Here is a 24,944-nt window from a genome sequence, read left to right as displayed (position 1 = left end):
TGAAGAAAAGCAACCCCAAAGCATGATATTGCCACCACCATGCTTCACTGTGGGAATGGTGTTCTTTTGGTGATGCGAAGTGTTGTTTTTGCGCCAAACGTACCTTTTGGAATTGTGGGCAAAAAGTTCAACCTTGGTCTCATCAGACCATACATTTTCCCACATGCTTTTGGGAAACTTGATGCATTGTTTTGCAGATTTTAGCCGGGCCTGGATGTTTTTCTGTGTAAGAAAAGGCTTCCGTCTTGCAACCCTACCCCATAGGCCAGACATATGGAGAATACAGGAGATTGTTGTCACATGTAGTTCACAACCAGTACTTGCCAGAAATTCCTGCAGCTCCTTCAGTATTGCTGTAGGTCTCTTGGCAGCCTACCCGACCAGTTTTCATCTTGTCTTTTAATCAGTTTTTTCTTTCAACATCACTGTTGTACCATATTTGCTCCACTTTTTGATGACTGTTTTCACTGTGTCCATGGTATATCCAAAGCTGTGGAAATTTTTTTGTACCCTTCTCCTGACTGATACATTTCAACAATGAGATCCCTTTGATGCTTTGTAAGCTCTCTGCAAACCATGGCTTTTGTTGTAGCAGGCAACTGAGTAAATGTCAGGAAAATCCTATTAGGACAGCTGAACTTTATTTGGGGTTAATCAGAATCTCTTTAATTGATGGCAGGTGTGTACCTACGAAGACTGAATGCAGTAATTAAATCAAAAGGTGCTTCAACAAAGTATTAGTTTAAGGATGTGCACACTTATGTAACCAGCTCATTGTACGTTTTTTGTTTTATATTTTTCCCCTAACAGATTTGTTTGTTTTTCAATTGAATTGTACAGGTTGTAGGTCACATTAAAGGTGGGAAAAGTTTTGAAATGATTTATTGTGGTCTCATTTTTTATATCACAAAAACCTGGCATTTTAACAGAGGTGTGTAAACTTTTTAAATCCACTGTATGTCTCTTACACAGTGTCAAGGTCTCCCAACAAAACTCCTAGGTTTGGCTTTCTTTCAGCTCAGCCACTCTGGGGAGGTTTCTTTATTTATTTATATTTTCTTAGTGATAGAAATTCATCCCAGATCTTTTCCAATACTGATAGCTTTCAAAGTCAGATATAACCTTTCCATGTACACCTACTAATTTGATTTATAATGTGACCTTTTTTGTGTGTGATTATTAATGTATTGGTCTCTAGTCTACTTCAGCTTATGGATTTTTCTCTAAAATGAACACTTATACTGCTTTCAGTGCTAAAATTATATTTAGAGGATGACGACCTGTGATCACCACCCTGATTGGAGAATGAACATTTTCCAGCAGCGTGTGTTATGTACAGGCAATGCCCACTAAAAAAACAAAGCTGCTACTTCATGGCAGAATATCAAACTGCCTTGAAGCTCTGACATTAAAAAAGCCAATGATTTCCATGCTTTTTCTCTCACTAAATACGATTTACAAGCATAAAAGTAAAAAGAGAAAACATGCTTAAAAAAAAAAAAAGAAAGAAATGTGTGTGTGCGCATGGGTGCATGTATGAGTATGTGTGAGAGAGAGAGCGTAAATGGCAGAAAGAGAGAGAGGGAGCAACATTTTCAGACTGCAATAGACACTCCATCAGCAGCATACCTTTAACAATAAGAATCATGAGACACTAATGTCTGGCAGTATTGATGACCATAATCTTCAGTGGTTTACCAATATGTCGTCTAATGTACAGGGGAGAGTAGCAGTATCTGGCTAAATCATAAGTTCATAGGTGTGTGCTAGGCTAATGACCCTGGAGCCTTTACAAGCCTAGCCCATAGGATTACCCTGGCATCGTGCCACCCGACCTTAGCTCCTAGTGCCTCTGTCATGTAAAGCCACTGGAGTGATCCCTGGGGTGAATTTTCTATTTCCCATCCACTCATCAAGATTTCTCTTGAAGAGGGCCAGTGAGGTGCTCTGCTTGACATGTATGGGAAGTCTATTCCAAAGCATGGGCAGTCTCTGGGTTATGAACCTGTCCCTCCAGCTTGTTCTGTTGATTTTGGTAATGAGGTTGAGGTCTCTGGAGCGTGTGGTGTGGAAGGATTGGGATTTCTTTAGATGTAGCGTTTCTAACAGAGCTGGGTCAGACATGGCTTTGTAAGTCAAGCAGAGATCGCCTCTAAGTAGGCGATATGAGACAGAGAATAGTTGGAGTTTTTTTAGTCTGTCCATATAGGGCAAATGTTTAAGGCCTAGGATCCTCTTTGTGAGGTACATTTGCGGCCTCTGCAGTTGTTGCAGGTGATGAGTGAGGTACATGCCAAATGGGGCATTGTACTCACTGATTGGCCTAATGGGGGAAGAGTAGAGGGAGGCAATGACCTCTTGCTTCCTGGATGCAAAACCCTTAGTAGTGAGATGTGCCACATTAGAAAGACTTTCTGACTACAGTGGCAATGTGTTGGTCAAAAGAGAGGTTGCTGTCAACCTGTGTTTCCAGATCTCTTTTACTGCCTTTTGTGTTCAGTGGACTACCATTGATGTGATAATTCATGTATGGTAAAGAAGCATGGGGCTGGGTGGACAGCTACAATGACTTGAATTCTGGTTTTCTGGTTTATAAAAGAAATAGTGATTTCATGTGGCAGAATTTGAGAGAAATTTTATGGTTAAAATTGCAGCTACATGACACTGACTGCTTCCTAGATTTTGATTTGATTATTTTGTTTTCTGCTTAGGGAATTTTGAATCCTGAAGGATACATCTCAACTCTTCCAGGTTCGAGTGTTGTTTTCCACTGGCCACGCAATGACTATGACCAGTTGCTGTGTGTCCGGTTAATGGATGTTGTGAACTGCACTTGGTCAGGAGGTTTTGAAATTAACAAAGCTAACTCTTTTCATATCAACATGAGGTGAGAAATTAAATGATTCATTTAGTTTAGTGTGCAATTCACTTTTTCCTTTTATTGCTTATACTTGATACTGTTGCTAATGCTTAACATATCCAAACATCGATTAACAAATCCTGAAAATGTAAAAAGCATACTTCTTATATTATCATTAGGTCTTGTTCAATTCTGAATTGTGCACGAAAGTCCATTGCTCTGTTGATTGAATACACAGTGTTTGATTACATGTCAGGTAAGCTTAGTATCTAAAGGGTCCATGATAAAGAAATATTTTTGTCTTCTTTTTAGTATTTTGTAATTACTGTAAATCTTAAAGATTATTGCAACAAGAATTTTATATATATATATATATATATATATATATATATATATATATATATATATATATATATATGGATCTAGAACAGTTGAACAAATGTTCAACAGTCCGAATTCAAAATCACCAAATGCACTTGTAACGAAAGTGTTTTTACCGAAAAAGCACTTTTGTTAAAGTGTGTCAAAAAAAAAATGAAAACAACAAAAAGGTGTTTATGCAGGAGGGCTACACCCCCTGCACCCCCCCATGTGGGGGGGCTATGCCCCCCACACCCCCCTACTTTAATATTCTCAGTCCGAGATTGCACTACAGTGCGGAAAAGGAAAACATTCCCTTACCCACACCGTAGTACAATCTCCACAACAGTCATTCCCCCATGACTCCCTCTGGCTGCAGGAATACATACGCGAAAGTGCTTTTTCGGTTAAAAGCACTTTCACCTAAAGTATGTCCGGCCATTAAGCCTTCGGTGAAAAGCACTGTCTATATATATATATATATATATATATATATATATATATATATATATATATATACTACTACTATACTATACTGAACATTTGAAATCCCACCCTTTGTTCTCTAAGGTCATCTTCTATAGGAGATACAGGGATGACTTAGTCTTCTTATGGAAAGTTTATGAGCAAGAATTTAAAAATTTTTACTTCCACCTCAACAACAGCACAGCCTTTTTGAAATTCACCACAATTACGGGAGCAAGATCAGCTATCTGGATATCATCTTGAAGTTGAACATGACCAACTTCATCGTGGAGAGCAAAATACGTAGAAAATAAACTTTTGTTAACAAGTATCCACACAAGAAGGGTATGCAGCTATTCCATATGAAGAAAGGACTTGTTAAGGGACAGTTTATCAGATTGAGCAGCCTCACAACCAGTGATGCTACCTTTCTAAAGGAGTCTATAACTCTGAGATCATTCTTCTTAGCACTACGGTACGACCCTGGCTGGTTGTCGAAGATTCAGCATGAAGTTTCACTACTTAGGTTAGACAGAGCCAAGTCCATCTTACACAAAGTGGCAGTGGAACAACTTTTGGTGCAAGTTTACACACCCACTCCAAAAAAAAAAAAAAAAAAAAAACCTCAGACTCTACCTTTAGAATAGCATTCCCTTTATCAATTATGTCGGATATGAATCTAATAAAAGAAATCCTAGAAGGCAGTTAGAAAATCATTCTAGGTAATAGTGACTTGGCAAAAACCTTTAGGAAGATGTCGTGTGTGTACATGTAAAAGATCGCACAACATTAGGTCCTTTTTGGAAAGAGGTTCACATCCCAAAAACACTGGATGTTTCACCCCAAGCAGCTTTAAATATGGGAGATGCAAGCAATCCATGTTCATAAGTAACACCTCCTGCACTTACATCTGAGCTCTTGAGTTATCCTTTTGGTGCCTTGGAAAATGTGACTGTAACTCATTCAGAGTGGTTTACATTGCCCAATGTGAAACATGCTCTTGCTTCTATGTAGGATATACTTTCAGAAAATTTGCCTGCAGAATTTACAAGCGTAGTTTAGCGATCAAAAGTAAAGATAAAAATAATGCATTTGCAAAACAGTCATTGAATTGTTCTTGTTTTGAAAAATTCACTTTTAGTGTACTGTAAGCTGTCAGTTTGTAGGACTTTTCAGGGAATTGCACAGACAGGCTGAGAGGAAGTGTGTTTAAGGCACTTTGTAGCCTTAGGTTGATACAGTGGTATGTTGCTAGCTTCTCTGAGTGGGGCAGAAGTGTTCTCTGCTTGCTGAAATAGGAATGTTTTTCTATTTTTTTTTTTTTGCCTCTGTGCTTGCTGTTCATCACTCTTCCTATAATCAGTATGGAGGTGAGAATTGTTTGATGGGGGTCATCATCCTGGCACCCATGAGAGAATTTTGTGCCTCTACCTGTCTTCACCTACATCAGTCTACTTGCTGAAAAGGAAGGAAGCCTTCATCCCATCAGCAAATTTAGATTGACTTTTCCCTAGCCCAAAGTCCTGTGGAGACAGTACTTTACCTGTCCCTGACCTCAGAACTACATAACTAACCCCTTTCCCATACAGCAGTGGGCATCATACCAGGTGCAGCCAGTGACAGTGTTTCTATATGGCCTTAAGCTATTCTCTGGTGGCTGACATAAGGACTCACATCATCACAAGGGCCTCTTATGCCCTCCTGCTTGATGTGCATGCTGCCACACATGCATGTGCCCATGAAAGCTGCAGCTACTGGCTTGGGAAAGATAATCTTCCAGGTTGCCTACTGTTATTTTGTAGGCCTTCACTTACATGGGAGTATTTTAGACTTCTTTGAAGTCTGCTTGGGCTATAAAAATACCTATATAAGCACTTCCAGGCAAAGATCCCAAACCTTCTAGGCTTTGTTGCATATTTGGGAGACATACATATATATCCTGCCATTGTTTCTTTGAGAATTGCTTGACTAATCTCCCTTTCCAGTTCTTCCTAACCTCCTCTGATTGATTCTTATAGTTGTCATGCAATAGTTTATGTGCTGTACTAATTATTTTTTTCTCACTGGCAACTTCTGTTCTAGAGTCTACTAAAAACTCTACCAGTGCTGGTCTTTCATTTAGGACCCCCCTATTTCTTTCTCTTTTCCTATACTCTGATATCAGTCCTTGATATGGAAGGCAATCTTTAGCCTGCAGTCCAAATAAGTTCTTGGTATCTTCCCATCCTATTACCTTTCTGTCATTAGTTATTTCCTCCCAGTACCTTGGTTCCTTTGCCAGTTTTCCTCCAATACATTTCCGCCCCTTATTGCCTATTGTCTTTATCCCTAATTGTAGTCATCCCTATCAGTAGAATCTCTTTCTCCATCCCTGTAGTCATCCCTATCAGTAGAATCTCCTTTCTCCATCTTTATGTTGGCTTAGTTCTTAGAAGACCTTCTGCTACTTTATGAATATAATATTCTGTATGATTATTGCTGTTCTCCTTAAAGGTCTGCATCCAAAATCCTAGTCTGTCCTTGTAACTTGAGCTTCCCCCCCATTTCATCATCATCTCTTTCCACTTTGAATTATAATTTTCTGCTTGTGCTGTTTATAGCAGCCTTAATTATGTTGCTCTGAAATACCTCTTCAACTCGGGTAATCCCAATCCGCCCTGGTCTTTTGGAAGAATAAGCTTATCCCACTTGACTGTTGCTATCCTCCCCTCCCAGATAAAGTCCTTCAGTTCTTTATTAATTGCTGTCAACAACTTCTCCTCTGGTTGATAAAAATATGCCTGACCAGTGTACAAGACTAATGGGACTAAAAACATTTTAACTGCTTGTATCTTACTATCAATATCCATATAACAGAACTTTCATTTTTCTCAGTTTTTGTATTATCTTTTGTTTAGTCTCTTCCCACATATCCTTAGCTATCACACCAGTATCATTTTTAATCCATATTCCTAAATACTTCATTTTATCATGTCCCCATAAGTAGAGATATTGCTGAACCAGTTCATATGTGGGTACATAATTTACTGCTATTGTTTTTGTTTTTGCTTCATTAATTTTGTATCCCAAAAAGGTTTGAAACTGTCTCAATATGTTCCACAACACTGTAGTGTCTCTTTCTGGTTTTGTCAGGTATAAAATAATATCCAGAAATAAAGCCAGTTTTTCTTGACTACCATACTAATTATATCCTTGAATTTCTGAGTCCATTACTTTCTTTGCCAGTGTTTCTAAATATAATGCAAATAGCAAAGGGGAGAGAGGACACCCCTGCCTGGTCCTCTGCTCAAGCAGAGATTATAAGAGAGGACCCCACCCACTTTATTTTTTGCCTGTGATCCTTCATATATCCTCCTAATCAACGTTATAATTTTATCAGGGAATTTAACTGCTTCCATTGCTCTGCTCATAAAATCCCAGTGTACTCTGTCAAATGGTTTCTCTGCATCAAGATCCACCAGCAACAGTGGTATTTTCTTAAATTTCTGCTTCCCTCTGGATCATCACTGTTCTGTTTATATTGTTAAATGTTTCCCTCCCCTCAATCACATTTATCCATATCTTTCAATTTTGGCATCAATTTTGGCATCACTTTTGCCATTCTTTTAGCCATTATAGACATAAACACTTTAAAATAATGATTTAGTATCGAAGTGGGCCTGTATGAAGCTGGATCTAATGGATCTTTACCGTCTTTAGATATTATAGCTATGACTGCTTTCTTACAGGATGTTGGTACTTCTACTCCTGTTAAAATGCTGTTAAACAAAACCTTCCAGATCTTCATCAGTTTTTTCCTCCTATCTTCGAACTTCCACAGGAATACCAACTAATCCTGGGGACTTTCCTTGTAGATTGGTATCCGTCATAATTTTTTATCTCATCTCCTCCTACCTGTTAGTAATTGAGCCTCTTCTCCCTCTAGCCTTGGCATTTTTAATTCTTCCATGAACATTTCCATTTGTACCTTTTCTTGATTGCCATATTCCTATGCTTTATACAGATTTTCATAGAATTTCCAAAATATTTCTAATACTTGTACAGGATCCCTAGTTGTCTTCCTTGTAATAGGCTTCCTAAGCTTGGTGGCAGCCCTTTCTACTTTCTTTTGTCTTGAGTGGTTGTGCTCAAAGTTTTTGTGCTCTAGAGTTCTTATCAGTAAACAGCTGATTAACAGAAATCATTCTAAACTTATACATGTTATCAAGGTAGTCCCTTATTTTCTGGTAACATTCTGCAGTTGCCCCTCTTGTTATGTGAAATTCCCCTTATTTTGCAATACTTTAATATTTGTTAGTCCCTGATAATAATTCTTGTTACTTCTTAACCATATTTCCCTTTCTTTTATTTCCACCCTAGCTTTAAATTACATTTTAATTTTATCCCACTCCCTAGCTATATTTTCAGAAGAAGTTTCTGTTTTCTCTAATAGCTCCTGAATAATTTCCACTACCCAGTCCTTAAATTCCTCTCTTTTCAACAGATAGGTGGGAGAGTACCAGTGTCTCATTTTTATTTCATTACCCTGTGTTTTTGTTTAGGTATTAGTGACGTGTTATCTGAAATAATTATTAGGTGCATATCAAGAACTTCAGTTAAATGCATATGTTCCTGTGAAATGTAAATTCTGTCTAGCCTAGCCCAGTTTTTGTATCTTGGGAGATAAGAGTAAAGCCACTCCAAATTGCTAGTACTGGATTCACATCTTCCATGCCAAATATTTTCATGAATTTATTTAAAAATCTACCTCCCCTTGTTATATTTCCCTTTTTGGGCCCCTCAGACACATCTTCACTGTTGAAAATCAAATTCCAGTTCCCACCTATAAGTAACATTCCTTGCTGAAAGCTGTTTATTTATCCCAGAATTTTCTTTAGCTCTATTATAGCAGTTTTCGGTGGAACATAAATACTTTCCAGTAAAATCCTCCTCCCTTGCTAGTAGCCCTTAATACTACAACTCTACCATTATTTTTTTTTTTTTTTCGTCTTTTATTACTATTGGAGCTCCTCTTGAAATTAATATAAGTAGTCAGGTATTCTGCTGAATAACCATCCTAAAACTTTTCTTTATCAAATTCACATGTTCAGTTCTTTCCAAGTATATCTCCTGTAGCTTAGCTATTTGCATTCTACATTTTCTAAATATAATTCACTACCCTTTCTTTTTTGGATTTATCTGTGAGACCATTAACATTTAAGACATTATAGAAAGAATCATGTTTGTGAGGGATTATTATTCCAACCTTTTATGTATAACAGCTTTTTTGTTAAGTGTCTAGTTCTAGCTTTTGTGTTACATGCATGCACTGTTTGGCAGGTCAGTCTTTTATACAAGTGTTTCTTGTCATCTCCTATGTCACATCTTGTAGAACTTTTTGTTTTATTGAAAACTCTCAAGTAAATGTGCACAAACACGCTCAATACCCCCTAAAACCTACTAATTTAATAGTAACACACAAAACTATGTACATCTGCAAATATTGTAGTTGTACCCCCCTTAATAGGAACATAAGTTCTAAACTAACTGCCACACACACAGACTCGAGCTAAACAGAAAGAAAGCTTATCCATGTTAAGGTGCTTGGTAGAGCATGTGATTCTATTAAGTGCTGTCTGGTTTTGCTTTATCTTTATACCTCTCCCAGCTAGGAATCATTTGAATGCTTTTAGAAAACATTTTCTCCAAGCCATTTCTCTTTATCAGATTGTCTTTTAGTGACATGAGAACCAGATACAGGGCTGTTATCGAGATAAAAGACATAATATTCAGTATTCTTTTTCATTTACTTGCTTTCTGTCAGAACATGTTACTGTATAAAGCTAACACAGTAATTCCCCTATGCAAGAATGAGGCGAAAAAGCACACTATTTTTTTTCTTTTGTCATGGTTTTTTAACCAGATTCCCCTCCTTTTTTACATTTCACTGTCTACATTTCTTAAAGCTAAGCAAAGAGAAAAGCAGAAGAAGGGAGAAAGAAACAAAAAGAATAAACAGAAGCACCTATTTACATTAGTATCCCCATTACACTTAAAAATAACTAAAAACTGTACTTTATAACATACAGAGAAAGTCGTGCACCACTGGAGTAATACTATTAAGAAAAAAAAATTGTTTTACATACGGTTAACTCTCTCCCTCCTCTTCCCCTCTCCTGAGTATTTTTCTGTACATTAATGACATGATATAGGGAATATGCTTTAGAGTTCCCTATAAGTTTAACAAAATTCAAGAAAGTCCAATATTTCCAGATTGTTTTGTTCTATTCCTGTTCATGTCCATCTCCCAAGCCCTGTCTCTGCTTTATTTCCAGTACACTGTTGATTCTTCTAGTCAACCTCTGTGCTTTTCTCTCTCTCTCTCTCTCTCTCTCTATATATCATTTTCCATTGAAACTGTGGGAAAGGTTTCACTGGCACAGTCTCTCTGTGGTCTTTATTACCAGAAGAACAAGAAGCAGAATCTCCTTCTGTTTCATAGCTAACTTTTTCTTGGACAGACTTTTGTATTTCTTCCTTGGCATGTACTTCATCAAAAAATGTCTTTGTTACTCCAGGGAACAACATTTTGAGGACAGCTGAGTACAGCAGTTTGAATTTCACATCTGCTTCCTGACATGCCTTATATAATGGAATAAATGTATTCCTTTTCTGCCTTGTGTGCAGTGAGTAGTAATTCTCCACAAACACCCTTCTGTCTCGCACTTTTAGTACTTTGTCCATCTGCCATAGTTGCGTCAGCATCAACTCCCCATGCTGGTAAGATTGTATTTTTACTATTAAAGGTCTAGGTTGGGTTCCTCATAGCCAGGGCTTGGAGCATACACAATTAACAGTTCTTGTGGAATGCCAGTCCAGTAGCTTATTTGTACTTTCATAAAATTAATACAGTCTGTTTCTTCCAGCTTCTCTGGTAGAGTAGAAAATCTAAGGTTTTCCCTATGTGCTCTGTCCTCTAATTCTATTAATTTTTGAAACATCTCTTCTTGTGCAGTCTCATATTTAGCTATCCTTTTCTTTATTTCAGCTTGAGTTTTGCAGTCCTGTCACCTTATGTGAATATCTGTTCAAAGCTTCTTCTATTTTTTCCCGCTTTTTATTGGCTTTGTTTATATACTCCATCAGTGTTTCATTTATTTTAACCAGGTCTGTGTGCAGCTGCTTTATACTTTCCTCCAGGTTACTGGAAGTCATGCCTGGAACCTTGCACTGCTTCTTTCTGAACAACTGCAGTACTTTTCCCAGTTTGTGTTTTTTTCTCCACTTTTGTAGCTGATTTTCCTCCAGGTCCTTTATATTTCTTTTTTCCTGACATCTAGGCAGTGCACTTACTAGTCACTTACTGAAGTTTACCCAGAAATCTAGGTCCACTGACTTTCCCTGCTGAATTTCTGTTTTCAGACTGGAAGAACAAGAATTAAGCTGTTACTCATCTTGGAAGTCGGTTACTATCTGCACTGTGTTTTATCTTGACCTGGCCAAGGCTTTTGCCATTGTCCCTCATGCTGGTGTCATTGAAAACTTGTACACACTTAATGTAAATCTCTCCATTGCCCACTAGATTGCAAGCTGGTTATCTAGCAGATCACAGGTAATGAGAATTGCTTGTATCCTCTGTGAGTGTAAAATTATTAGTAGTAGGGTAAAGCAAGGATCAGTGCTGGGCCTTGTCTTTGGGCATTTATTTTGCTGAAATCCAGTTCAGTATTCTTTAAGTGTGGTTGACCAAATTTGCTGATGACTGCAAGCTGAACATGGTTATTTACTCATCCACTGATACTAAACTGCACCAAAAATGGGTGGAATATGCACATACTTTGGTGTACTGAAAATTGTCTAGAGCTAAATTCAGAAAAGCGCAGTATAGTAGTGTACAGCAAAAAAGATGTCCCCACCTCATTTGTTATTAAGTGTTTGTCTTTTTCAGAGAGATATGGTCATAAGACACATGGGTACTTATGTCTACAACTCTCTGTCTCTCTCACATTCAATCCCTGTCTCCATCATAGTCAGAAAATCCTTGTATGTGGCCTAGTTAATTTCCAAGGGAGTATCTTCAAAGTCCAGAGAAGTCACCTTATTAATGTACTCATCCCTTATTAGACTGATCGTCAAATATAGGGCCTTTTTGGTATGTACAAATCCAAGCATATCACTCAACTGGTAGAGCCCCAATGATTTTAACTAAATAAATGAAAGACTTTACATCCTTCAACTATCACAATCAGTTAGCACAACTTTCCTTATACTCAGTAGCCTTCCAGATGTTCCACAGTGACCTGTATCTTGTTTTTCCAGCCATGTAAGATCCAATCCTATTTGATCATCTGTTCATTTGAAAAGCCAGTGGCTCTAAAAATACTCATACTAGGGATTTAAGTTAATACCATCAAATAAACCCGTTGGAGGGATAGTTTCCTGACTCCATGTACGCTCGTCCTTTAGACCAAAATACTATGTGTGCTTTTAAGGGTAGTCATGTGTGGCTCTGCTAGATTTGGGAGGTGGGTACTTTTAAGTACTTGTAAGGTGTGACAAGAGCTTTTAAGTATATTTGCTGAAAGCTGTATGTAGCTAAGCCTTTTATGGTTCCTTCGATTGCTTTCCCAGTATTGTTCCTATGTTTAACTCCCTGAGCTCCCCTTACCAGTGCAAATGTCTCATGACAGCATGGGCCAGGAAGACTCGCAGTCCATTAGGTAACACCTAGTGTTCTTAATGGATGTCACTCTTGTAGCAAGCCAGATCCCCCCAGAATTGGTGAGATGGTAGCCACTGCTTGCTTATGTACTCCCCGGCCAGCTCCTACAGGTGTCAAAGCCATTATTCAAACTTAGGTTACCTGTGACATAGTCAAGGATTTGTCTGTGAATGCAATAGAGTTAGTGACATATGATTTTTTGATTCTTAAAGGGTTAATTAAGAGGACTTTTGTTTGTGAGTGACATTAAGTTGATTTTACTGCCTTTACAGCAACTCTGGATGTATTCTGATGTTCTTAGAACTTGAAATTTGGGGTTTTACGTTGACTTTTACTTTTGACCATGTGTTGTCACATTGCTGTATTTTGGATATTAGTTTTGGGATTAGCCAAAGGCAATGCTTGCCTCTACTCTGAGTGTTTCTCTTTGAATACACAGCATTTTGGATGCGGTATAGCAAGGGGTAGACGTATTGGAAAACAGAAATAGGGTCATGTAAGGAGTGTAGAAGATACTAGTCCATTAATGATTTCTCTATTATTGGGGGAACTTGTGACAGTCGATGACAGAGAGACAGAGATTTGGGGTGTTTTGGAAGACTAAGTGTAAAATGAGTAAGAATTATAGGAGAGTACATTATACAGAAGACTGGTGAAGATGTATCTTTGTGTGGAGAGTTTGTGATCAGGAGATTTAAGTGATATTAGATATCAGTGGATTAGGAAGTGTGGGTTTGGAGATCATTTGAAAGTAACCAAAGAGACTGATTGTGTGCTTTAGTTAAGGTAAATGATCCTAACTATTAGGGTTAATGGTTTATGCAAGCGGTTAAACTAGGTGATTGAGGAAGTAATAGGGTGGGGACATGGCTGATATGTTACAGAGTCAAAACATTGCACATCTACATTGCATGCCCCTCCTGGACTTCACCACAACAGCCACAAGGGAGAGCAATGTGGTAGGTCTTAAAGGAAACCAGTCCTGGCAGTTGTTGACTGCCTGACCCCCCACCCATACCCTTAGGCTCTGCTCTAACCCCTGTCCTAATAGATGAAGTCTGGTAGAGTAGAAGGTAAATGAAGATAGACCCAGTGATGGATGTAGAGCAAGGGATACAGATGCAGAAGGGTAAAAACTGAACCCCCTGCCAAAAAAAAAAGTCCTATGTTCATTTTGGCCATAAGTTACTTCAGATTGTTTGGACAGCTATAGGAAGAGGAAGTCATTTTGTGGGTGTTTGTGATTTTTATTAGAAATATAGATTTTTGTCCTCTTTTAATTGTAGGACAGTTACACCTGTGAAAAGTATGAATTGATTTTAGGTAAAGGGTTCTAACAGAGTCCTCTTTGAGCCATGATTTTCTACCATTGATATAGTTTTGGATTTATGGTGAATTACCCATGCTTCAGGAATTTATATTTTATTAAGAATACTGCAGAGTTGTAGGGAGGGTTGTCAGAGGTATTAGGATAGGGGCGGTAGGTAAGTAGATTCCTTACTGCTTGGTGACAAAGACGTGTGAATGGCAAAGGGCTTGTTTCTTCATGAAAATGGTCATTGACCCGCAAGTGTAATCAAGTAAAGTAACTATGGCCAAGCAGAGTGCTGTGTATGTATGTTTGTATAGCCTTATTTAGTTCATAATACATGACCTAATGCAGACAGTCTGAGGTACTAGCTGTAGGTGGATGTATTGCAATCTGTGCGCTAGTAGATATACAGTTACTCAGACATATGCACTTTATTTTTGTTTACTGCTCATGTTGCACTTTGCGATTTCTGATATTTCTTGGTTAGCTAAATCCCAGAGATGAGCCCTTTTCTAATAGATAATTGAGTAGCACACAGCAAGTTTAAGAGACTTGCTGTGTGCCAGGAATATACTGGTAGATAAACATTAGGTTTCAAATCTAAGTCTCTGTTTTTAAACTCTACCTTCTTAACCACTGTACTTTACTACAAGAAAGTGCCAGTAAATACAGTATTATATTCTACCCATATATACTGAGTTTGCCTCCCTTATGGACTCATACTTAACACTGAAAACCTTTAATATCATATTAAAGGCTTATACAGGGTATGACAGCAATAGTTAGTAAGTTCAGACAAACTAGTGAATTGTAATAGATATCATTAGACCTGGTCAGGGTCACGTTATCTGCTTTCATCCTCTCAACATTTATCTACAAGCTTATTCACATGGGGGAATGCTGGCCTTCTCTTCTTACACTACAGTCTGTCACTTGATCTCTACAGCCTAGTCGCATGGATGGCCATTCCCTTTCTGTTCTCCAGCACACACAGCTCAAGTTGTAAGCCTTTTGTCTACAGTTCCTTCAAATACAGAATGCAACTGCACACCATATATTTGTTTATTATTTATTTATTTTTTACTGAAATTTGTTAATCGCGAAAGTCTTACTGGGTCACAAGAACCAATTTTTCATTGGAGTCCTGGGAGAAGCCCCAGTTTAACAGAGAAAAAATGTTTTCAAAGGCATTGCATAAAAAACAGTTGAAAATTAGACATTTCAAAAATAATCAGTATTGTGAGGCATAGAAATATAACAAAAATATGTTACAAAGAGAACAATCTGAAAAAGCAAAGTAAAACATTATGTACAATTCTGGAGAGCATCCTTTTGACAGTTCACAGTAATAATAAGTAAAAGTCATGTATTTACTTCAATTGTAGCTATAAAGGGGAGCAATATTAGGATAGGTTAGTATAAATAAGGAGGAGGTGACTGAAAGAGGCTATGTAAAGTGGTTGAGAGGGTAGGATAGCCAGGTAAAGATGAGGAAGTGGTGATGGGAAGAGAATCTGTACGGATAGGGATGAGAAAAGTAGACATGATTGATGTTCAGCTGGTGATGTAGCATGAGCAGAGCCAAGAATTTGATAGGTGGTCTTTCAGAAGATGGTTGAAGGAAGGATGGTAAATTACAGTTCTAATAGCTTGTGAAACAGAATTCCATTTTTTTGCAACCAAGTATCAGTAAAGGCTATTTCCAATTGCTTTTCGAGATTTATAAATGGTGAGAAGTTGTTTATCATTAGAACAAAGAGATGTGTTTGGGTGATGGGAAGGAAGAATAGAGCTTTAGTGCAAGACAGGAATGGGGTTTATAAATGGTGTTGTGGGCAGTACTGGTTGTATGAAGTCCAGATAGTGGGGTAGTTCAAGCCAGTTCAGGCCTTGCAGTGACGTGCATAGTATTGACTGATTATTGGCAGCACATTCAGCAACTTTGTTGTAACATGTTTCAAGTTAAGGTTTAAAAGATTCCTGTGAGTTAGTAAGGTGAAGGGCACCATATAAGAGTGAAAGAAGGAGGCAAGTGGTTGCTTGAGTGGTTTTAGCAGAGTTATCAAGAAAGTGCTTATGTCTATAAAGCATGTCAAGTTTCTGGTGATTTTTTTTACATTATTCTGAGTGTAGAGTTCAAATCTGAGGCTGTTATCAATTGTCACCATAAGCAGATTTATATAGGGTAACATTTCCATTTCTGTATTATTGAGAAGATTTTGAAGCTGGATTTGTCCTTAAGATGTGCTTTGGGGAGGAATTTGAGTAATTTTGTTTTTTTGGGGTTGAATAATAATTAGGCATTGTGAAGCCAGTTTTCAACAGAGGTGAAGGCTTCTTGTGTGATTTCAAGAAGATGCACCAAAGTGTCAAATGAGCACATTACTGTTGCATCATCAGTATACTGCATAAGTGATGCTTGCCTAGGAGAGATATATAGGCCATTAATTAAAACATTAAAGCGAAGAAGACCAAGAATTGAGCCTCGAGGTACAGCAGTGGTAATGGAGAGTTAAGGAGAGAAATATGTTGTCATTTAACAGTTTGCTGTCTGTCAGGTAGCTTTTAATCCACTGAAGTGAAGGAAGAGATAGGCAGAGGTATAGCAGTTGAAAGAGTTTGCAATGTGAGATGGTATCAAAGGCTTTGGACAGATCCAGAAATTTGGAAGAGATAAGTTTGCCAGAGTTTCTTTTCTTGTTTATATTATCTAAAAAGGATAATAGTGCATTAGTTGTACTATGGTTAAGCAGAATCCATATTAGGTACTGGTTAAGAGCTGTTCTGAGAGGAGACGGTGAAGAAGTTGAGCATGGATGCATTTTTCTAGGATTTTTGAAAGAATAGAGATGATTGCAGTGGGATGAAAGTTAGAGAATTCTGTAGAGTTTTCTCCCTTGCACAGTGGGATGATGCATGATCTTTCTCTAACAGCTGAAACAAAATATTCCTGTATGGATATATTGATTAAGATAGCTGCTGGGTAAGATATGGCTTCTGCTGCCATCTTGAGGTATTCAGGTGGGAGGTTGTTGGCAGCTGTGGAGCAAGGTTTAAGTTTACTTCACATTTTGTAGTAGATATTGTTATAGGTATTAGCATTTCTGGCTAAGGATTGTTTGGATTTATATTTTCAGAGGTTAATGTTGTAATGGAGGGGACAGTTGGAATATGTTATGGGTTTGTGTAAGAGAGGATCATGTGCTGTTAGTGAGGGCAGCAAAGTTCTCTGTAAAGTATTTAAGTGTATTTTTTGGGGAGGAGAAGTGTGAGGTGTATACAGATCTTTTTTGAGACAAGATTGAGTAGTGTGTGAATAGAGGACTAGAATGTTTTTTGATAATTTTCATGATTGAGTTGTAGTTGATCATAACATTGTTTCTTATCTTTGTATATTGTTTAATGTTGTTTCTTATCTTTGTGTATTGTTTTTATCGCGTGATTATTAAGTTCCCTGTATCGCTAAAAATTGTGGGGTATTTGTTTGATTTAGCTACTCCCTCCAAGTAATGTCTCTAGTATGCTTATTGCTTTTGATAAGGGCTGATAGCTGGGGGAGTGTTTTGTACTTTTTGTACATAGGGAGCAAGGTTATTGTCAAAGGAAAAATTAAACTTCAAAAAGATCAATACACGGCAGGTTCAGGTTAAGGCAGTTTAATCTTGCAGCAAGGAGACAAAAACGTGCTAATACAGAGTTTGTCTAACTAAAATCAGGAAGTAAGTCCATCTTATACATTTTCTAATAAGACATTGCCTACCAAGCTGACGTAACAGATCACAAGTTCTAACATCATTATTTCATAGCAGCTGTTTGTCCATGATTTTCTGCTTGCACTATCAATTTTATAAAAAACTTCCTAAGAAAAACAACGTGGCCTTGGTGACCACCGGTTAGATACAACTTCCCACTATGTTATGTTACCATTCAAGGTACTATGGCTAATTCGAGCACAAAGCAAGTACAGATTCTTCAAGCAGTCTTTGTTTGATGTAGCTCTTCTTTTCTGCAGCTGTGCATGTTGTCATAACACGAACAAGGCTGATTGTTCATATTCAGTCATATTATAGAAAACAGTATTGTTCTATTCATTCATTTCCTGACCTAGCAGATAATAATCACCTGCTTCTCAGTACATTTCCAAATGGCATAACATGAATTTTGCTGTGCTAGCAAATACTAGGTCAGGGGGCATCTTGCAAGTTTCAGAAAGCATACTGCAGTTTCAAAAAGCATCTTATAATTTCATACAGAATTAAGCTGTACATAAAATAGAATGAAAATGTGTTAACCCTTTTAGCTTCTAATAAGCATTAAACATATACATAAATGCATATTTTTTTGACATTTCCCCCCTGTTAATACTTTTTATTCTATTTTCAAAAGCATAAACGGTTTTCTTCTTCTCCTAACCTCTTCCATTCCAGATTTGCAGTTAAGAGAGTCATTCAGTTTAGACTTATGAAAGCGTTTCACTTTTCAACAATTCTTCAATTTCAGTACTTTGATACAAAGTCTCAGAAACTGACATGTCTATAAAATCTTTGATTAACTTTTTCATGCAGGGAATACTACAACAGATGCATGCTCCTAATAGGAGTAATCCCACACAAATGGCAATCAGGATGTTCATTAGGATGGAACCCCACCCCCAAACAAATTCTGGAAAAAGTCCGTCAGAGGGTTTGGGGCTGGTTTAGTCATGGTCGACACTTGCTGAATCACCTCAAGATGGTTGTTTATCTCATGCTAGTTCTCAGGAATATATGAACAGCATTCTTCTTTGATTAAAGCGCACGTACCACCTCTCGCCGCTAGGGTGAAGTCGAGAGCCATGCGGTTTTGAAGTACCACAGTTCTCATAGCATTTAGTTCATCAGTCACTAATTCGAGAGCAGAAAAAGTTGCATTGCTCATAACTTCAAGAAGTTTAGACAGTTTTCTCAGCTCCCAAATCGATTTTACAGTGCCATATGCAGGGGCTATGCCTGCCCATGATATAATAGTGTCACTCAAGTCCATGTGTGTTAGTTTATCTTTGTTCTTCACGGAATTATGGTTTCTCCATCCTGCTTCGGTTCATCCCACTGGATTCTCAGGTCTCTTGATTGGATTTCCAGGTTTACTGCTGACCTCTCTGACGTTTCATATTTTCCCTCGAGGCAAAGCTGCAGTGTGTCGTATGGCTGGAACCAGGTAACCCAAAAAACAACTGCCGGACCAATTCTCAGGTAACCATTTGTATGCCTTTTTCCCACAAACAAAATAACAATTCTCTACTTTAGTATTGATATATGCTTGCCCTGCATGAAACATTTTCTTGTCAATAATAGAAAGTTGCTTCAAAAGAACAGGATTATGCTGTATTTCACTAACAGTTTTTTGCATTTTCTCAAGATATGAGTCATAGTTTGCATCACAGATAGTTTCTGCCTTATTAGTCTTAATATAACATTTATAAGAAACAGTCACATTGCAATTGCTCCAACCCACCTGAATAGTGTCATTTTTATAAAAACATACAATTCCTTTTTGTGTAACAGGTAGGCACAATGCTATTTTGTCTTGTGATTTTACAGGTGTAGTATCAAAAATCAAGTTTTCCCAGGTCTCATTGACCCCTAGGGGGACAGCAGTCATCAATAATCCCCCGTATGCTGTTGGTATAGCTGTGCAAATGCAGCAGTTCGAAACATTAAAAGTCTCAGCATATACATATTTAATTGCTTGATAAGTGTTAAAGTTTGGATGCCAGTCTATGAGTAATGCATCACGTTTGTTCAGTTTAACTCGTGTGGCTGAAAAAAGGAAAGGCCACAGCAAAAAGATCATTGTTATCAGTATAGCTAACAGGATGATCATGCAATTTTTCTGGGGTTGTTCTGCATCCCTGTTTATACCTGGTCATTTTGTTCTCGTTGTATAACAGTAGCAAGATTTTTGTCCAGTTCAAAGTTTTTGACCAGTTTGCAGTGCGTCAAATGGATCCAGGACGCACGTTCAGCTATCTTGACTGCAGTGGGTGTTGCCAACAAAACTTGGAACGGTCCTTCCCACTTCGGTGAACTCCAATTTCTTTTCTTCACAACCTTCACCCAGACCCATGCGCCTAGTTGTACTGCCTCCGATGGTCTGGTCTGTTCTTTATCTGAAACCGAATTTAACTGCAGAAGTTTGTTATTCAAAAATCGCCTCATATATTCTGCAAGTGAACTGTCAGCCTCCTGGTCTGCAGGCATGAGAGGTTTCCACTGAGGTATATAATATGCCCTCCCGAACAGTGTTTCAAAAGGAGTTAACCCCTTTGCATTTGGAACAGTTCTCATGCTCAACAATGCCAGAGGAAGACAGTGCACCCAGTTCTTCTGTGTCTCACTAATCAATTTCCTAAGCTTATTTTTCAGAACCCCATTATGCCTCTCTACTAATCCTGCAGATTGGGGGTGGTATGCACAATGGTTCTTTAATGAAATTCCGAAATATCGACTCAACTGTTGTATGGTTTGATTTACAAAGTGTGTGCCATTGTCACTGTAGATCTTTTCCAGTATGCCAAATCTAGGAATAATTTCTTTAACGAGGACTTTTGCAACAGTAGCTGCATCTGGATTTTTGGTCGGAAAAGCTTCCACCCATTTGGAAAATATATCTATAATGACAAGACAGTACTTTTTATTTTCGCATTTGTTTAGTTCTATGAAATCCATACAAATAGTATGGAACGGATATGGTGGTGTAGGGAAACTCCCTTGCTTAGGCTTCAGTGCCCCTTGTGCATGATGCCTGTTGCAAACATGGCATGCTGCACAAAATTTTTTTGTGTAGTTTGTAAATCCATACGTCGTAAACACTCGATTCACTAACTGTACCATCCCCCCTGTTGTGACATGGCACTGCCCATGGCTCAACAAAGCTGCATATCTAAACAAGTTAGATGGCAAAATTGTTTTTCCTTCCTTGGAGCATGTACAGCCCTTTCTCAAGAATTGCTCCTCGTTTTTCCCATTTCTGTTTCTCTATTTTTGTAGTAAGTGTCTGCATTGTTTTAAACATTTCTAAATCTAAAGTTTCAGAAGGTTGTAATTCCTCACTTAAAAGAAATACTTCTGGAGCTGTAGCTGCTTGCTTTGCAGCTGTATCAGCCCTCGCATTACCTTTTGAAATCCTATCCTGTTGTTTGGTATGAGCTACGCATTTACAAATAGCTACTTTCTGAGGTAACTGAATAGATTGTAATAAATCTAAAATAAACTGCGCATGATTAATCGGTTTGCCAGTAGATGTTATCATTCCTCTATTCTTCCACTGTTGTGCAAAAACATGTACAGTAGAAAAAGTGTACTGGCTATCAGTAAAAATATTTACACATTTACCCTTTGCTAAGGTACATGCTCGAGTCAAAGCAATCAATTCTGCTGCTTGTGCAGACAAGTTGTGTGGTAAAGATTTTGCTTCTAAAATCTCAGTATCAGAGACTACTGCATACCCTACTAGGTTTTGTCCTGTAGGACCCTTTTTGCATGAGACGTCCACATAGTATGTCACCTCGGCATCATCCAAGGGAACATCCGTGAGATCTTTTCTAGGCAGTGTCTTTTGCTTAATCTCCTGCAGGCAGCAGTGTGGTTTGCCATCTGCAGGGTTTGGGAGCAAGGTTGACGGATTCAAAGTTGTACATCGTTTAATTGTCATATGAGGTTGGCTCAACAGTATAGTCATACAGGAAAGATGTCTAGCAGCAGAAAGATATGCTACTTTTTCTTGCAGTAAAATAATAGCGACTGCATGAGGCACTCTCAGTGTGAGAGGGTGGAGCAACACTACTGAGGCTGAAGCCTGCACTGCCATTGCAGCTGCGACTACTGCTTGTACACAGTGGAGCAAGGATCGCGCCACTGGGTCTAGCTGTGATGAATAGTAAGTTATGGGGCGTTGCTTGTCCCCATGTTGCTGTGTTAACACTGATGTCATATAGCCTTGCTTACAATCTACAGTTTGAAAAAATCGCTTATGATAGTTCGGTAATCCTAAAACTAAAGAAGATGCTATCAATTGCTTCAGTTTGTAGAAAGCTGATTCTGCTTCTGGTGTCCATTGTAATAAATCTTGTGCTGCCATAGGTTTCTTGAATATTAAGTTGATCAGTGGAGCAGATTCCAGGGCATAGTTTGGAATCCATCACCGACAAAAATTAGTCGTACCTAGGAAGGACATCATTTCCTTCTTGGTAGTCGGTTTGAGTGCTTGTAAAATTGCTATTTTCCTGTCTTCATCTAATATTCTGCCTTCTTTGGATATTACATATCCCAGGTATTTAACCTGCTTTTTCCAAAGCTGCAGTTTGTTTTTGTTTACTTTGTGTCCTTGAATGGCTAAAAATTGTAGTAATGCTATGGTATCTTCTCTGCATTCTTGCTGGGTGGGGGCTGCCAGCAGAATGTCGTCTACATAAAGTAAAATCTGGCTGCCTCTCGGTGGGATAAATCCCGCCAGGTTACTTGCCATTTCCTGTGCGAATATTGTCGGGCTCTCACAATATCCCTGTGGTAGTCACGTATATGTATACCTTTTCCCCTGAAATGTAAATGCAAATCAGTGTTGGCTGTCAGGGTGTATCGGTATTGAGAAAAATGCATTGCTGATAACTACCACAGAAAAATACTTTCTGTTGAGGTTTTAAATCATTCAATAAAGTGTGTGGATCTGGCACCGTAGGTGCTCTAGATATTAGTGCGTCATTTACAGCTTGTAAATCTTGGACCATATGCCATTCTCCATTTGCTTTTCTAACAGGAAATAAGGGTGTGTTACATGGTGAATCGGGAGATTCTACCAGTACTCCTTCCTTAAGTAAAGCTGATATTATAGGTTTGATTCCTATCTCTGCATCTTTTCTTAAGGGGTATTGTCTCTTCTGTGGTCTAAATGCTGATTTTGGCGTGATAGTAACTGGTCCGTAACTGGTCCTGCTGTACGAATAAGTCCTACATCTGATTTTCCTGTTGACCAGAGAGTTTCTGGTATGCCTCGTAAGGCTTTATCTTCTTCCTCTAGTAAGAGTGCTACTCAGCTGTCCTCACTTGCCTGCAAGTGTACAGCTGGGTGTGTCTGTGTTATCCAATTCAACTTCTGCTTTTGTACTCCCTGTTCTGATAGTTCTAATTCTGTCTGTTTTTCCCACCTTGTGACTTTTTCTCCTAGGTCTGCCCACTTCACATTCTTGTTTTTAGTTAAACTGACATGTGGTAGTCGATTAGATTTATAAAGCGCTAGGAATTCCTGAGGCAATGAACAGCTAACTACACTGTTCCCTTCTGTGTCCCAGTACAGATTACGCAATACTAATCTGTTAGCATGGTTTTTGAACAGTTCTTGCTCATATTCTTTATCAGGTCCTGGTGTCCTACAGTAATATAGAGTACAGTGCAACAAATGCTGTTTATCAGTGTCAAGGGAGGGGGACTTACTGATGGCTATGTTCATCAGCTCTTCAGTTATTGCCCCTGGACCAGTCATAACCAAGTCCTGGCTGTACCAATAAAATGTTTCACCCTCCGGTCGCACTGCAAAAGTATCCATTTGTCGCTGTGCTTCCATACCCTGCATGGTTGAAACTACTGCTATGCCAAATATCTGCATAAGGTCTCTGCCCAAAAGGTTTACTGGGTATTTTGCAGAAAGAACAATTTTGCTCTTCTGGGTCATCCCTGAAACTGGGTCAGTTATTGCTATGTTATGGGACAGTGGCTCCCGATACAGCTGCCCATTCACTGCTTTCACTAGTATATAATCAAGTGACTCTGAATTTTCTGGTAGTTTGGAAGGATGTATCAGGGTTCGCGATGCCCTTGAGTCACACAGAAATTTAACTTCCCTCCCTTCTACCAGGAGTGTAACTTCTGGTTTTGTGTCTGCTAAGTAGAGCTCTAGGCTCAATAATGCTAAATCCAAAATTTAATTTCCTTCATTATCTGTGATTTCTTGCACATCCTCTATTTCTTCCATCACATCCTCTGCTCCCTCTATCACATTTACATTTGTCTTTCCTTGGTCATTTCTTTCTAGTGATTCCTGACTACCATATAGTCAGACCTCACCCTCCTTATCTTCTGTGGCTACCTTCTTATTTTGCTTGCAATCCCTTGCCAAATGTCCCTTTTTTCCGCATTTAAAACATTAACCCCTTTTCTTTCTCTCTTCGAACTCCTCTGATCGCTTATCAGATTGTTTGTTTCCCTGGGCATTTTTCTTGCCCTTCTTCCAGGACTGTACTACAAAGACTTCCGCTTCATCGTCTACTGCAAATACTTGGGTTTTCTTTTTCTTTTTGTTATTAAAATGCCTTTCGGCATGTCTCGCATATTCAAGTAATGACTGTAATCTACTTGTACGGTGATCTACCTTGTGTTTTGTAATAAAACTACTTATGGGTGCAGTACTACCCTTCAAAAATGCATTCTTTAGTTGCTGCTCATATGGGGAATCATGTATTTGGTCTTCAGGTACCTGCATTCCACAATGGTTATTAAAACACTCAAATAATCTGGCATAATATCTATCAACAGTTTCACCTTCTTGTTGGATGCATTGATTAATGCAAGTCCAGTCAGCCTTAGGCTTCCATTTCTCAGAGATTCGGTCTGTCAGACCTTTCACTCTGTTATCCAGTTCTGCGTTACTATGGGGAGTGGCCTATGTTCTGCGTTACGGGGATTCCAGTTGCCACTGAACATGTGCCAATCTGGACCTACGATTTGTCTGACTACTTTTTCTACTTCCTCTCCATTTAAATGGTAACTTAACCTCATGCCCTGTAAGTCTTCTAAGAATTTTCTAAAATTAACTTTTGGATGGGGAATTCCCTTTGTGGCTTTCCAGATGTCTTCCGGTATCCACGGTCTATATACTAGGATAGTTGGGTCCTGCCCTTCCTGTCTTGCCTGAGGATTTGGTACTTCTATGAGCAGACATATCTCTTCTTCGCTCATAGCCCATGAATTTCCATTCATTTGATATACCTCTATATCCCCTCTTGTTTTGCATGTTCGAGACCTAGTCTCGACAGGATTTCTGACAAACGGTTTTGATTTTGCAGGGACAGTTGGGTATAGCGGAGGTGGATCTGCTTGTCCATTCGCTTCATATTCTGGTAAGGGAAGTGGAGGGGGTGGAGGGGCTGATGCTATTACCAAGTTATTGTCTTCTTTATCTAAAAACATTGCTTTTGAATTTTTATTCTTTTGTTC

General features: G+C 38.5%; 1 protein-coding gene across 1 annotated transcript in view; it reads left to right on the top strand.

The window, feature by feature from the left end:
• VPS13D (vacuolar protein sorting 13 homolog D) overlaps positions 1-24,944 on the top strand; it is a 3,321,573-nt gene that overhangs the window by 2,652,650 nt on the left and 643,979 nt on the right. The window contains exon 52 of the mRNA XM_044060428.1: positions 2,712-2,887. Within this exon, the coding sequence (XP_043916363.1) occupies positions 2,712-2,887 (176 nt within the window). The remainder of the gene's footprint in view (positions 1-2,711; positions 2,888-24,944) is intronic.

Source organism: Protopterus annectens, chromosome 2.part0 (genome assembly GCF_019279795.1).
Source record: "Protopterus annectens isolate FY-2018-M chromosome 2.part0, PAN1.0, whole genome shotgun sequence".
In the NCBI taxonomy this organism is placed as follows: Eukaryota; Metazoa; Chordata; order Ceratodontiformes; family Protopteridae; genus Protopterus; species Protopterus annectens.
Note: the sequence above shows the minus strand (reverse complement) of the source record. Positions and strands in the feature narration are given on the sequence as shown.